Genomic DNA, 16,180 nt, shown 5'->3' with positions numbered 1-16,180 from the left:
ACTGGTACGATTTCGGCTCACTGCAACCTCTGCCTCCCAGGTTCAAGCGATTCCCCTGCCCTAGCCTCCCGAGTAGTTGGGATTACAGGTGTACACCACCATACCTGGCTAATTTTTGTATTTTTAGTAGAGATGGGGTTTCACCATGTTTGCCAGGCTGGTCTCTAACTCCTGACCTCAGGTGATCCACCCACCTTGGCCTCCCAAAGTGCTGGGATTACAGGCGTGAGCCACCATGCCAGGCCCAGAATTCCTTTTCAAAATAACACCTGGAAGCTCATAGGAGTTACCCAAAGAGCACTCAGGAACAGCTCCCAGCTCAGACTTCCAGCTTTCTGTGCAGAGGAGTTGGTGAGGGTGGTGCTGAGGATCTCATATATCAATCCTGTTGATGGCCGTCTGGGGCCTGAGAGTCCTTGGCCTGCCTTGGGCTTGGAAGAAGTCCCCTAGGTCCCACCAGCTATTTCTTTCCTATGGAAAATAGACAAGTGGCTTTAGTTCTTTCTACTCTGCCAGATCCAGAGGTCATACCACCCTCCTTTTCATGGTCATTACCAAGCCTTCCTAACTTCTAAAGGGTATTTAATGTTTCTTCTTGACCATGGCCACATTATTCTCTTTCCTGGCAGCAATAATCTAATCATTTTGGAAAAAAGCAAAGTTTAATGGTATAATTAGCTTTTTCATCAATAAAATTGGTGAAAAAAAATCTCATTGGCTCTCACCCCCGAGCGGTTCCCGTCTGCCAGCCAACACTTTGTTCTCTTTCCCACAGATAAACAACTTTGTTGTCAACTATTGATTTCCCCCCCGAGCTCAGGAATGGTTATAGCTTTCTTTCATCTCCAGTTTTTTTTTCTTTTTTTGAGACAGGGTCTCATTCTGTTGCCCAGGCTGGAGTGCAGTGGTGCGATCTCAGCTCACAGCAACCTCTGCCTCCAGGTTCAAGCCATCCTCCCACCTAAGCCTCCTGAGTAGCTGGGACTAAAGGTGTGTACCACCATGTATTTTGGCTCTTTGAACTGGGGAACAAAGCCTGCTGGATTTAATGGACGCCAACTTCAGATGATTGCTGCTAATGATATTCTAGAAATCCATAGGCCTTCACTTCTTCTGTGTCTATCCACCAGAGGGGTCTGATCTCTAGATTTTCTCAGGAGGCAGAAGATGAGGTGGGGTTAAAGAAGTAGGAAAGAGTATCCTTAAATACAAAGATCCTTCCTAATTAGGCCCTGTGTTCCAGAGTCCCAGGCATCCTTATCATGGAGCAATGACAGAGTCTTGTGAAAGAGACATACCCCAGCTCTGAATTAGGGGACAGAGTAACACCAGGATGTGGACTAGACGGAACAAAGCCTGGAGGTGGACCAGAGCCCAGCTCCCTTGGCTCCTAGATGAATCATCTTTCTGCAAGATGGCAAAGGAAACAAATAGTTTTAGGTTCCCATGTAAGACAAGGCTTTTGAGGTTTAGGTCTGCTTTCCCCATCGGTGCAGCTGGGGGTGTTAAATATTTAATCAGTTTGGCCTGGGTACATGCAGATCGATGGACACAGCATTAATCCATTAATGGCTGTGTGGTGGGGAGTACATAGTGGGAGGGGGCAGTTGCCAGCTTGCAGCAGTAGCTGTTTCCCCACCAGTATGGTAGCATTTCACTATTGGTATAAAGTGGCTCTAATTTTCTGGCTTGAACCAGACAAAAAAGAAACTGACCTTGAATGCTTAAGCCTTCAAAGCCGTAGGTGCAGATCTGAGTGATTACCATCTGGCTGTTTGAAAACTTCAAACAAAAAAGTCAACTTGAGATTCTGCCAAGAAACAGTGATTTGTGTTTCCTTGTATGTCAGGCTCACAGGTCTCCAGTGAGACATAGGAAAACCTTTGCCTCTTCCCCTCTCTCCAAACACAGGGCTGGTTCTCCTAGTGAGGAGGTTTCACTTTCTATCCTTGGCCTACAAACAAAGAGATTAAGAGTTTGTGGTTGACACTGCAGGGCGTGAGATTGCTGAGTCTTGGGTGTGATTGCCTTAGAAATAAGCATTCATATGCTGATCACAAACAGCCTCATCTCTTGATGAAAACATAGTATCTGTTGGCCTTATTCTAAGGACATATTTTAAACTTTGTAGGATTTGAATGAGGTTCTCCAATAATTACCCCCAGCTTTAAGAGGGCTTTGCATGTTTTGTTTGACATTCTGTTTTATTTTCTTCACAGCAAATATCATTATCTGAAATGATCCTATTCATTTTAATTATTGTCTGGTCCTCCCAGTAAAGTACATTGAGACCTCATCTTTCTCTTCTGATTTTTTTTCTTTTGGGGTCTTTTGGCCCTATGAAATGGAAAGGTGTAGGGATCTACAGGTGAGCTTGGATGTAGATGTGAACTCAAGCTGAAACTGAACTGATGCTCGCAGGTTGGGATCAGCAGAAAGAGGAGTGAAAGGTGAGGGAGCTGGAATGGGCCACAAACAGGTGCCTGGATGTGACTCAACTCTGGTGATGCCATATTTTCTCCTTTCGTCCCAGAGTGGTGTTTTCCTGACAGCTGGTCATGGCTTTTGATAAAGCAGAGCTGCCTAGCTCTCCCAAGGTGCTGGTGTTGACCACTGGTGAGTGGCTTTGCTGTTTTCTTGCCTTAATGTTCGATGGGGAGTCTGTTTGTTTGTTTCTTTCTTCGCTACTTAGTCACTCGTGCCACTGGCGGCATGGGCTTCAGATTTTGCGGAGACTGCATGAGAGGCCTGGTATTGGGCAGTTGGGGGCTCTCTGTCCGATTTGTACTGTACGTCTCTGTGGGCATGAAGGTCAGGGATGGCCATCTTCAGTCACCATGCCATGGCTTCTAGGGTGCCTGGAGCACTTTGTGGCCTATTCTCCACCCTCCCCCATATCTTGTATGGTCATCTGTTCTTGTCCCTCCAGGAGGGAAGGGATAGGTGGTTTATTCTGATTTGTAGGTAGGGAACTGTGATGAGAGGAACTTGAGGGCTTGCCTTGCAGGTGGTGTGAAGAGCAGACTCCAGCGCTCTGTTGCGAGCCTTCTGCCTTCTGTATCAGCCTCTTGCTGTTCTGGCCCCCATTCTTATTCTCCTATAAAAGAAAAAGCTTTGGGCCAGCAGGTGTCGGGGGCACTGGCAGAAGTCTTACCCTTAATAATAACTGGGTGCTGGAGCCCTAGCTGTCGGTTTTACGCTTGTCCTGTCTTCCTCCTATGGCTCAGGACCTTGCCCCTGCAATGGGGCAACAAGAGGGGCAGGATGAATGGAAATAGAAGCTGCTTCAGGCCAGGCATGGGGGCTCATGTCTGTAATTCCAGCACTTTGGGAGCCTGAAGCATGAAGATCACTTGAGCCCAGGAGTTTGAGACCAGCCTGGGCAACAAAGCGAGACACTGTCTCTAAAAAAATTAGTTAGCAGGGCATAGTGGTATGTGCCTGTAGCTCTAGCTATTCAGGAGGCTGAGGTGGGAGGATCGCCTAAGCCCAGGAGTTCGAGGCTGCAGTGAGCTGCGATTGCGCCATTGCACTTCAGCCTGGGTGACAAAGCGTCTGGGAGGGAGAGCCCCAACCTAGCCACTGGAATCCCTTTTCTATCGAGCATCTCTGCTCTGCTGTGGCTAGAGACTTCAGGGGCCAGAACAGCCTTTTCTAGTGCATCTCCAACATATTGGACCAGCTCTAAGGCCTGGTGTCCTTTTTTTTTTGAGAGAGTCTCACTCTGTTGCCCAGGCTGGAGTGCGGTAGTGTGATCTCGGCTCACTTCAATCTCCACCTCCCAGGTTAAAGCAATTATCCTGCCTCAGCCTCCCGAATAGCTGGGACTACAGGTGGCTGCCACCACGCCCGGCTAATTTTTGTAATTTTAGTAGAGCGGGGGTTTCACCATATTGGCCAGGCTGGTCTCAAACTCCTGACCTTGTGATCTGCCCACCTCGGCCTCCCAAAGTGCTGGGATTACAGGGTTGAGCCACCGCGCCTGCCTTTTTTAATGGTTTAAGCTCTTCCTTGTCCTGTCCTACCTCACCAAGCTTCTACTAATCCTTCAGTTCTTGGAAGTGTCATTCCTTCAGGAAGTGTTCTTAATTCTTCCCATCCCACTCCCTATTCCCAAGACCCTTTGTTATTTTCCCCCTTATCACTGCATTCTTCCCCAGCATGACACTCACCACGTGGTTATACAAATGTAATTATGTTCCCCAATAGGAAAGGCAAGGTATGGGTCCATCTTGTCTACAGATTTAGCCTCGATTCCTTGAACTTGAAAAGCTCTTCAAATGTTTGAATGAGAGTGGGCTTGTCATAAATTTTTTGGGTCATGTATTTGGACTTAATTTCTTTAGGTCAGAGGACAAAGAGGAGTTTGGTTGGAGATATTGAAATGGAAGCATCTGTGTCCAGTATTCAGTAAAATATGTGGGTCTGAAACTCTAGTAAAAAGGTTGTCCTTGGGGAAACAGATTTGGAAATCATTAGCAAGTTCTGGAAGGTGTCCTCCTGTGCCCCCAGCATTACTACCCAAGCAGTCTAGATTTGGTGATTGGAAGAACAGAATTATAGGAGATGGAGGCTGGGGTTCTCACTCCAATTAGATTCTCTTTTCCATGGATTTATTAATTTTTTTTCATCACAGAAATGACCTCCACCTTCAACCTCCGAGAATGTAAACTGTCCAAGCAAGAAGGGCAAAACTATGGCTTCTTCCTGCGAATTGAGAAGGACACCGAGGGCCACCTGGTCCGGGTGATTGAGAAGGGTAGCCCAGCAGAGAAGGCTGGCCTTCAGGATGGAGACAGAGTTCTTAGGATCAATGGTGTCTTTGTGGACAAAGAAGAACATATGCAGGTGAATGAGACATTTGGGGCTTTTCTTCCAGGATCTCTTCGGCCCCCACGTCTTCTCTGCTGATTATAATTTTGGGGTTTGGTAGAATTTGGTTCTTTCCTGGCTGCCACTGGCAAGGCAGGACACCTTTATTGCTATACCTTGTGTTGGCCAATCAAGTCCCCTATGAGGAACCAAGAACTGTACACATTACTCTTGGATTTGAATAGCGTCAGGTCTAACATGAATTGCATGTTCACTATATACCAAAAATGGTGCTAGGCATTTTTTTTTTTTTTTTGAGATGGAGTCTCGCTCTTTCACCCAGGCTGGAGTGCAGTGGTGTGATCTCGGTTCACTGCAAGCTCCGCCTCCCGGGTTCATGCCATTCTCCTGCCTCAGCCTCCCAAGTAGCTGGGACTACAGGCGCCTGCCCCCACGTCCGGCTAATTTTTTTTTTTTTTTTTGTATTTTTAGTAGAGATGGGGTTTCACCGTGTTAGGCAGGACAGTCTTGATCTCCTGACCTAGTGATCCACCCGCATTGGCCTCCCAAAGTGCAGGGATTACAGGCATGAGCCATCACGCCCTGCCAGCAATTTTATATTCATTATCTTGTTAAGTCCTCATCATGACCTCATGAGGTATATGTTACAATCTCACAGATTAGGAAACTAAGTACAGATATCTTAGCTTGCTAACATGTTCATGCCGAGGCTATATGGGAGAGTCTGGCCTTACCCTATTCTGCCTGACTCCAAAACCATGCTCTTTTCCTTACACTGTGCTGTCCCCATGCACTCGGGAGGAATAGTTACAATCTAGGGCAGCGCTCCTCTCTAGAAATGACCAGTCTTTTAAGAACCCTCTGAGCTGGGGTTGGACCACACTCTATATTCCAGCAGTGCCAGAAGCTCAACCTAATCTGCACCTGGATATCGGGAGGGCAGGGATGGAGGTGGCTGAGGAACTACCTGCTTCTACTTGGGTGTCAAGGGTCAACTAGCAGGATCTCCAGGGCCAGATATTGAGCCAGATGGTCAGCATTTCCCTCTGGCAGTTGACAGAGGGTTATTAAAGTTATCTTTTTCTTCTTCCCTCCTAGGTTGTGGATCTGGTCAGAAAGAGTGGGAATTCAGTGACTTTACTAGTTCTGGATGAGGATTCCTATGAGAAAGCAGTGAAAACACGGGTGGACTTGAAAGAGTTGGGTCAAAGTCAGAAGGAGCAAGGTTTGAGTGATAATACACTTTCCCCTGTGATGAATGGAGGTGTGCAAACTTGGACCCAGCCCCGGCTCTGCTATCTCGTGAAGGAGGGAGGCAGCTATGGCTTCTCTCTGAAAACTGTCCAAGGTCAGAATTTTTGGGGGAGCAGGGGGAGGCAGGGGCAGGGCACAGAAAACAGGCTTCCAGAACAAAGATGCTACTGGTTAATGACTTTTCTTCTTTGACTGACTTTTCAGTTGCTATAGATAGCTTGCAACAGCTTCCCTCCCTCCCTCTCTCGCTCCCTCCCTGCCCTTTCCCTTGCCTTGCACAGTTGTGCAATGGGGGAGGGACATTGGACAGCAGTGGGGGTGGGGGGCACTGGGCACTCCTGTCCCTGTTTGTCAGGCTGACACTTGAGTACTCTTTGAGGTCAGGGGGTCAGAGGGTTGATGCTTCTAGCCCTCTTAGGGTGAAAATGAAGGGGAGAATAAGGAATAAAAGGCAAGAAAAATGAGATTCTTCATAATAGCTACTTTTGAGTAAGATTGGTATCTTTTTTTTTTTTTTATCTGAGTGCCCAGATAGTCATTCATTTATTCAACAAATTCTTGAGCACCTACTGATGTGCCAGGCACTGTTACCTTTGCTGAGAATACTGCAATAATCTCTACCCTCCTGTAACATTTTGATAGTATCCTCAGCTGTGGCTCAGCCCCACCTGTTATGAGGTGGATCTTTGAGCTCTGGCTAAGAGGTACATAGTGATTTGAGAAACCCTGACCATCAGGAAGCACTAGAAGTTCTATTTCTGGAATTTCAGAGGTGCAGACTAACCTATGTTCAGTTGACCTTGGCTCTGGGGTATTGGTTGGAACCAGAGGAGCTGTGTTAGCTGGTCGGTTCCTTCTTGAACGCTGCCTCTGCCTATGTTCTTTCTGGGGCTGGAGAAGCACTGGTGGTAGGTCATGATTTGGCAAGTGATACAGCAGCAGACCAGTGGTAAATTTAAAATAGTTTCTAAGGCTTATTTAACCCGTACCAAGAGATGTAAACTCACGATAAGGGGTATTTCTCAGGTTTGTCAGTTATTAAACGCAGTGGTGTGCGTAGTCAAAGGAAGGTTGGCACATCTTAGAAACCTATTATCAGTAAAGTGGTAAAAGAAAAGAAAATCATAATTCAGATTCTACTCATCTGGCTCGTGTGCTAATGCACATGGTGAATGGTTTAGGTTAGCTTTATGAGGAAAATGGTCTCTTCATGACAAATATATGATAAGTTAGCAGGAGAAATGCTGAGTGTTTAAGGAAGCAGAGTTTAAGTTACTGTCATTCCTTACAAGTGATTGATGTAGTCATTAGCAAGCGATCCCTTGCCTAGGTTGAAATACAAGAGTCCCCCCTTATCCTGTTTGGCTTTCCATAGTTTCAGTTACCTTACCTGCAGGCAACTGTGGTCTGAAAATATTAAATGGAAAATTCCATACATAATTTTTGCATTGTGAACCATTATGAGTAGTGTAATGAAATCTTGTGCTGTCCTGCCCCATCTTGGATGTGAATCCTCTGTTTGTCTAGCATCTCCATGTGGTATGTGCTTACCTGCCTGTTAGTCTTACTACCTACTACGCAGTTACCAGGTCAACTGTCACGGTATTAAAGTACTGTGTTCAAATAATCTTTATTTTGCTTAATAATGGCCCAGCACGGAAAGAAAAATATCACATGTTCTCATATTATGTAGGAGCTAAAAAAGGTGAATCTCATGGAGGTAGAGAGTAGAATGAGAGATACCAGAGGCTGGGAAGGGGTGTGTGTGTAGGGTAGGGTGGGGATGAAGAAAGCTAGGTTAATGGGTACAAACACACAGAGAGAAGGAATAAGTTCTAATGTTTGATAGTACAGTGGGGTGACTATAGTTAACAACAATGTATTGTACATTTCAAAATAGCTGTAAGAAGATTCGAAATATTCTCAACACAAAGAAATGATAAATGTTCAAAGATGGATGTCCTAAATATTACACCCTGATTTGTTCATTATATGCTCTTGGTATCAAAATATGACACACACCCTATAAATATGTACAAATGTCATGTATCAATAAAAAATAATAGCTCAGGCCAGGCGCAGTGGCTCACGCCTATAATCCCAGCACTTTGGAAGGCCGAGACGGGCAGATCATGAGGTCAGGAGATCGAGACCATCGTGGCTTACATGGTGAAACCCTGTCTCTACTAAAAATACAAAAAACTAGCCTTGCGTGGTGGCGGGCGCCTGTAGTCCCAGCTACTTAGGAGGCTGAGGCAGGAGAATGGTGTGAACCTGGGAGGCAGAGGTTGCAGTGAGCTCAGATTGCACCACTGCACTCCAGGCTGGGCGATAAAGCTAGACTCCGTCTCAAAAAAAAAAAAAAAAAAAGCCACAAATGCAACCATTAGTGATGCTGGCAGTTCAGATATGACAAAGAGAAGCTGTGAAGTGGCCGGGCGCAGTGGCTCATGTCTGTAATCCTAGCACTTTGAGAGTGCGAGGCGAGTGGATTACCTGAGGTCAGGAGTTCGAGACAAGCCTGGCCAACATGACGAAACTCCATCTCTACTAAAAATACAAAAATTAGCCGGGCATGGTGGCAGGCGCCTGTAGTCCCAGCTACTCAAGAGGCTGAGGCAGGAGAATTGCTTGAACCGGGGAGGCAGAGGTAGCCGTGAGCCAAGATGGCGGCCTTGCATTCCAGCCTAGGTGACAGAGCGAGACTCCATCTGTTAAAAAAAAAAAAAAAGGCTGTAAAGTGCTTCTATTAAGTGAAAAGTTCTCGACTTAATAAGGAAAGAAAAAATACCGTATGCTGAGGTTGCTAAGATCAGCTCAGTTATTGTTAATCTCTTACTGTGCCTAATTTATAAGTTAAACTCTATTGTAGGTATGTAAGCACAGGAAAAAACATACAGGGTTCGGTATACTATCTTAAGGTTTCAGGCCTCCACTGGGGGTCTTGGAATGTATCCCCCATGGTTAAGGGGGAACTGCTCTATTAATATCTTTGAAGAATTGACAGCATTTCCGTAAGTAGCACCTAAATCTCACCACCTAAATGCATTCATGTTCTTCCCTCCTTCCTGTGCCTGTCCTTGTTAGCCTACATTGGTGAGATGACTCCACAGCATACGATGGCTAATATAATAGTTCAAACTAAAGAGGAGAGAATGGGACAGATGCTTTCTGATTCTACAAATGCAAAGAAAGGGTATATGACACAATAATGCAGTGTGGGCATGTTTTAGTGCTTTCTGGTTCAAGGGGCCAAGGCCACCCAAGATTCCATCTTTGCATTTAGCTGACCTCAGAAATTCTATTCAAATCAACAAATACCCACTGAGTAAAGGCTGTGTCAAGTTCAGTGCCAGGAGCTATAACTGTGATTTTGGATCAGAAGCCAAAGGCTGTTTGAGTTAGCTCTAAAATCGGAAGTTCGTTTCACATTATTGGGAGAAAAGTCTTTACCATTGGATTTCTAGTTTTTCTGTGTAATGGAGTGTTCTGTGAAAGGGTGGTGTATGCAAAGCAGTCCTCAAATGCCGAAGGAGCTGAGAAAGCAAAGGACAAGGCAGGCAAATCCAGTTTGTTGGTACATTGGAATTTATCAGGGGAACTTACGAACAGAAGCATGGTCTTGGACAGCCACAAAACATGTAGATCTCTGTGTTACTCCCCAGACCCAAGGCTGATATACCATAGGGAAAGGGTATATGTGCTCCAGCAAGACAATCGAAGGCAGCCCTCCACAATAGCTAAGAATGCTATATGCATCATAGCTTATAATTTGTGTGATAACATTAAGGTTGACATGTTCTTAGACTAGGGACAGTAAATGAAGTAGGAATCAGGAGGCAATCACAGGACTGGGGCTAATCCGAAGTCAACATCACAGATTACCATCCAAGAGGGAGTCACTTTTGTCTCCACATGTAGTTTACCCCTACTCTCTTCCAGGTAAAAAGGGGGTGTACATGACTGATATTACACCTCAAGGTGTGGCTATGAAAGCTGGAGTTCTGGCTGATGATCACTTGATTGAAGTGAATGGAGAGAATGTAGAGGATGCCAGCCATGAGGAAGTGGTTGAAAAGGTATGCCCCAAAGGGTACTTTCCTTACCCTATCTTCCACTCTATTCTCATTGGAGGTGACAGGAAGACAGGGGTGGTAGGGGACAGCCTGAATTTATGATGGAAAAAATATCCAGTTGAGTTACCCCTTCATATTAGGGGTGAACAGACTCACACTAGTGGTATAAGCAGTGTTAATATAGGGTTTTGGAATAAAGCCTTCCCTAATTTCACATGAGTTCTACAAAACTATTAACTACCTTTTGGATCTTGTTTGTATCTGATTGGGAGCCCCCTCTGAATTGTTTGATTGAGACAGGGTCTCACTCTGTTACCCAGGCTGGAGTGTAGTGGCACAATCTCGGCTCATTGTAGTCTCAGCCTCCTGGGCTCAGATGATTCTTCCACCTCAGCTTCCTGAGTAGCTGGGACTACAGGTGTGCACCACCGCACCTGGCTAATTTTTGTGTTTTTTGTTTTTTTGTAGAGAGAGGGTCTCACTATGTTGGCCAGGCTGGTCTTGAACTCCTGAGCTCGAGTGATCTGCCAGCCTTGGCCTCCCAAAGTGCTGGGATTATGGGCGTGTGCCACTGCGCCCTCTGAATTTACAATAAATTCACTGTTGAGCTGATAATACTGAAATGCTTTAATAGGAAGTGGGAGATAACCGAGATTTTCCTTTGAGGTCATATGGAACCTTAAAAATTGACCAACCTTCTCTTCTCTTTGTAGAATGATTTTTTGATGTGGACTCCTACTTTCTTTTCTTTTCCAAACTCCTGTTCTAGCTTTTATCTAGGTACCTTTATGGGTTTTCTGAATTCCAGCTCCTACTTGGGCTCAGTTAGCACCTATGTGGGTAGGTCATACTTAAATAAGGGAAAACAACTATAGAAGTGGAGATAGAGGCCAGGCGTGGTGGCTCACGCCTGTAATCCCAGCACTTTGGGAGGCTGAAGCGGGTGGATCACGAGGTCAGGAGATTGAGACCATCCTGGCTAACACGGTGAGACACTGTCTCTACTAAAAATACAAAAAAAACAAAAAATTAGCCAGGCGCGGTGGCGGGCGCCTGTAGTCCCAGCTACTCAGGAGGCTGAGGCAGGAGAATGGCGTGAACCCGGGAGGCGGAGCTTGCAGTGAGCCGAGATAGCGCCACTGCACTCCAGCCTGGGCGAAAGAGTGACACTCCGTCTAAAAAAAAAAAAGCGATAAATACATATCAGTTAGCTGGTAGGACATGGTGTAAGAGCTTAAACTCAGGCCTTTCATCCCCTATCTTTTGTTGAACCTAGAGACTGTGTGCCTTTATACAGAAACTTTCTTATTCCCCAGCATTGTTCTTGGGGGTTGATGTCGTTCCTCATCTGTGTGTGTTGTTACAGGTGAAGAAGTCAGGAAGCCGTGTCATGTTCCTGCTGGTGGACAAAGAAACTGACAAGCGTCACGTTGAGCAGAAGATACAATTCAAAAGAGAAACAGCCAGTTTGAAACTGTTACCCCACCAGCCCCGAATTGTGGAGATGCAGAAAGGAAGCAATGGCTATGGTTTCTATCTGAGGGCAGGCTCAGAACAGAAAGGTAAGGTACAAGAGCAGGAAACTCGGCAGTGTAACCAACAAATTCCTCATCCCAGTCTGACTCCAGAGTTCCATAAGGCTCCCAACTCCCAGCCAGATGTATGAGGGGCATAGCAAGAAACTACAAGGCACAGCTGGGTCAGAGTCTATGTCACATGAGGGTCTGATGTTGGGCATCAAAAGCTTCCATAACATTATGATAAGGCAGAGTTTGGAATCTGGGCAATGGTATCCTGGTAAGTTGGCTCTCTGTTGGGGGGGGTGCGGGGGTGGGGGGAAATCCAGATTGGTAGCGTTTGTTGGTTTTTGTGATGTAAATACTCCTCCCATGTCCAATTTCAACTTACTAGCACGATGTCACTGAACACAATGAAGTGTTGCACAGAATTGGCTTTTGCGAGCCGGTGTGAGCCAGTATAGCACACCACTGGACCTGAGGCCGAGGTGTGGGTGAGGATCTGGGACTCAGAACCAGGAGTCCTCCTTCCTTGCAACTCAATAGGAGGAACACTAGGTTCTTTCAGGGAAGATAAATACATAAAAGAACATGAGTTCAGGCCGTATAAACTTGTTATTCACCCATAAGTTGTTGTTATTTTCTTTTCACTCTGTTTACATTAACTTATCAAATATTAATTTGGTTTGTGTTTTGTAAAAACATCCTCAGTGCCTTGGAGAAAGAATATCATATGAATCAGACAGGAATTCTTTAGTCAAGGGGTCTACCGTTTAGTAGATAAGAAATGGACTTATGTCCATAATGAAGGGAGATAGAGGTTAAGTACCTTCATACAGGGGCAGATCAAGTGCTGTGATAATTCAACGTTAGAGTAAGCTTTTCTCACTAAAAATGTACCAGAAGCCCTCACAGCAGGCGTGGCACTTGAGTTCAGGCTTTGTAACATGAATAGATTTGGGAAAGTAGACAGAGCTGGGATAAGGAAGATCATTCCAGGAAGGTGGGAGTCATGTGAACACAGTCAGGAGACATTGGCAGAGTTTAATTGGCACATGATGTGTAGTACAAGAATTCGTTGGAAGGGTAGGTTAGAGAGAGGTGACAAGGGGACTTCTATGGAGGCAATCAGACTGATGAATTTGAACTTGGCTTATCAGACAATGGGGAGTTGTTTTTTGAGCAGTATAAGGGAGAAGAAAAAAAACCAGCCTATAATGTCTTGGGGGCTTTGCACATCTCAATTACTCCTAGCAATTATGCAAGAAGAACTGCTGAAATTGAGGGCTTGGAGAAGATACAGTCATTATGTAAGGTCAAATAGTTGTTTAGTTCCAAAGCCCATGCTCATTCTATTGCACCAGGAAATGACTTGGTTAGGAATGTGCATCAAGATGGATCTGAAGGCAGATCTGTATCAGAGAGGATTGGGGAAGGGAAAGCAGTAAGTAAGGTGCTGTAATAGTTTAGGTAGAATTCTAGGCAGGAACTAATACAAACTGCATTCAGGGTAGACGAAGTGGGATGTGTAAAGTATTACGGTAGCATCAGAGGACTTAGCAATCGTCTAGATATGGGGACTGGATGCTGGGGAAGAATCAGTTGCCAAGTGTTGGTGACTGGGAGGATGTTGCTCCACTAACAGGTAACCAAGAGGAGGGGCTTTGGGATGGAGAATGGGCAGAGCTGATTTTTGGTTTGAATACATTAGTTGAGAGATCTATGAGATATTTTGTTGGAGATACCCAGCAGCTAGCTGGAAAAGTGAAACAGGAACTTGTTAAAAAAAAAAAAAAAAAAAAGGTGAGAGCTCTGGCGGCATCTGGCGAAGATACCAGAAGGCCAAAGGCACATGGAGGCATGTATATACAAATATATTCACAACCGAACACACCCAATTGCTACTAAAATGCCAGCATGGGTTTCTTAAGGTCAAAAGTTTTGGGTTTTGTTCTTTATCCTTCCCCATCATTTATGGCAGCTTTTACATAAGACGCGTGGCTAGAAGTATGCCCACTGACTTTCTGGGAACTTGCAGCCTTTTAATATGCGATTTTGCCAAAATCAAATGTCAGACACTTTTAGTAACAGGATTACTTTTGTTAAGACCCCTTCATTGTTAATGGCTGGGTTAGTTTCTGGGGTGAGTTCCGAGCAGGAAACGAGCCTAGATAGCGTGCTTATAAGCTTCCTGGGATGCTGGTGGAAGGGACGGCAGTTGTACTCAGCATGCCTTTTATATCTATTTCATCAGGGCTTTGGACTCCAGCAGAAAATCTGTTTTATTTTTTTAGGGGACTTACTGATAATTTTATTTTTTGGGATGGGGGGAGGGTAGGTCAAATCATCAAGGACGTAGATTCTGGAAGTCCAGCGGAGGAGGCTGGCTTGAAGAACAATGACCTGGTAGTTGCTGTCAACGGCGAGTCTGTGGAAACCCTGGATCATGACAGTGTGGTAGAAATGATTAGAAAGGGTGGAGATCAGACTTCACTGTTGGTGGTAGACAAAGAGACGGACAACATGTACAGACTGGTAAGTAATACAAGGCCATATATTCATGCATTAAGGCTGGGCCCATTCACTCATGCCCTCAACCTTTGCACTGAGTTAGGACTTTGTTCCTCAAACTGGAAGAGGCCTAACAATCATCATTAAGGCTGAACTGAAGCTCAACTCAAATTGGTAGTGATAAGAGAATGCCAAATGATTGATAAATGTGTTTTAAGTCCTTGGTCTTAAGATTTTGAAAGAATTTGTGAATATAACTGCAGACTTACTCTTGGTGATCTGAGAAAATCTATGGAGAATACACTCCTGGAAATAAAATTGTTCCCCAAATAGGAAACAATTAGATTTTAAGCTTTAGGTTAGTGCTATCAACTGCACGTAAAAGCCTAGAAAGGATTATAACAGCAATGTAAAACTGCCAATGTCTCCTGACTGTGTTCACATGACTCTCACCTTCCTGGAATGATCTTCCTTATCCCAGCTCTGTCTACTTTCCCAAATCTATTCATGTTACAAAGCCTGAACTCAAGTGCCACCCCTACTATGAGGGCTTCTGGTACCTTTTTAGTGAGAAAAGCTTACTCTAAGGTTGAATTATCACAGCGCTTGATCTGCCCCTGCATGAAGGTACTTAACCTCTATCTCCCTTCATTATGGACATGTCTCTTATCTCTTATCTACTAAATGGTAGACTCCTTGACTAAACAACTTGTAAGCCCTTAGCAAGTAAGAGAAACACAGATACACCAAGACCAAGCTGAATCAAACTAACTTTATTTTCTCTTAACAGCTCTTTATCATAACACCTACTACTGCATGTTTTAAGGTTTTTTTTTTTTTCACTTTTAATACAAGAACTGAGGTTCAGTCTAGTTTAACAGATACCTGGGGGGCCTTCTAAGTACCATCTGTCTTGCTAAGTGTTGATCATAAAGATGAACAAGATAAATGTCCTCTGTGATATACAATGATAATAGAATCTAAAATAAGTGGTACAGAGGGGGGAATATGATGGGTGGTGATATCTTAGGCCCTCCTCATAGATTAGGAAACCGAAGCTTAGAGAGACTAAGTACTTTGCTAAAGTCACGCAGCTTAGTAAAGACTGAAGCTGGTATTTGAATCCAAATTCTTGGACCCGTAATTCATTATACCATACTCCTCAGCACATTTTTTCAAGACAATCTTGTAAGCAGGATTAAACAATTAATTAGATTAATGGCTTTTTTTTAGCTACTTGAACAATCGTACCTAGAAAATACTTGATATCAACCTGAATATCAACTTGAATAGAAGTCTCTAATTGCATGCTACTTGTTCCTAACTGTTTATGTGTTTAAAGTTGAAAGGAGATATGGAAAATATATTAGCATACTTAAAGTGGTACTAGATAATTCATTTGCTGGACGGTGTAATTAATACTCAAAATATTTAGTCAGATAGAAAGAATGAAAACTAAAGAAATAATAAATTTCAGGTGTACTATAGTAACCTAAAAGTAAATTGTATGAATACCACATGGTGAGACCTGATTTGAGGACTATAGAAAAAGACCAGAAACTTGATACTCCAAGTAGCTGCCCCATCCAAAAATGGTAATTTAAAAATTAACTGACACTTAGCTTCTGGAAATGACCATCTTACTGTACTTACTTGGTCAGACCATACTTGGAATTCCTGGTAATGTAGTTACCCCCTCTCTCTGTGCTTCAGTTTCCTTAGTTGTAAGAGAGGGGTAGTAGCTACAGTGAAGGGTGGCTATGAGGGTTGAATTGGAATATTCAGAGCATGTAGAATAATGCCTCACACATCTAAATGTTCAATTTGTCCAATCAATATTGTGTCCGGTTTCAAGAACTTCACTTTAAGAAGGCAATGACAAGGGTAACCAGGGAAGAGGTTTTGGAAGCCACCATGTGAGTATTTAGCTTGAGTAAGGCTTTGGAGAAGAGAGCATCTTCAAGGATTTGAAAGGCTATTACATGTAAG

General features: G+C 44.3%; 2 protein-coding genes across 3 annotated transcripts in view; one reads left to right on the top strand and one right to left on the bottom strand.

The window, feature by feature from the left end:
• Nucleotides 1-16,180, top strand: part of PDZK1 (PDZ domain containing 1) — a 36,408-nt gene that overhangs the window by 14,984 nt on the left and 5,244 nt on the right. The window contains exons 2-6 of the mRNA XM_032151625.2: nt 4,637-4,848; nt 5,932-6,181; nt 10,030-10,166; nt 11,530-11,725; nt 14,019-14,215. Of these exons, the coding sequence (XP_032007516.1) occupies nt 4,639-4,848; nt 5,932-6,181; nt 10,030-10,166; nt 11,530-11,725; nt 14,019-14,215 (990 nt within the window). The 5' untranslated portion in view covers nt 4,637-4,638. The remainder of the gene's footprint in view (nt 1-4,636; nt 4,849-5,931; nt 6,182-10,029; nt 10,167-11,529; nt 11,726-14,018; nt 14,216-16,180) is intronic.
• The window catches only part of GPR89A (G protein-coupled receptor 89A), an 82,706-nt gene continuing 73,425 nt past the window's right edge, over nt 6,900-16,180 (bottom strand). The window contains exon 16 of one of the 2 annotated variants that reach the window (XM_058439356.1): nt 6,900-8,798. The gene's annotated coding sequence lies outside the window, so the exon portion shown is untranslated. Of the gene's footprint in view, nt 8,799-13,944; nt 14,120-16,180 lie in introns of those variants that run through there. The other variant, XM_032151630.2, reaches the window with a different exon arrangement.

This window comes from Hylobates moloch, unplaced genomic scaffold, assembly GCF_009828535.3.
Source record: "Hylobates moloch isolate HMO894 unplaced genomic scaffold, HMol_V3 SCAFFOLD_5, whole genome shotgun sequence".
NCBI lineage: Eukaryota > Metazoa > Chordata > Mammalia > Primates > Hylobatidae > Hylobates > Hylobates moloch.
The sequence above is the reverse complement of the archived record's forward strand: the minus strand, read 5'-3'. Positions and strand labels throughout refer to the sequence as shown.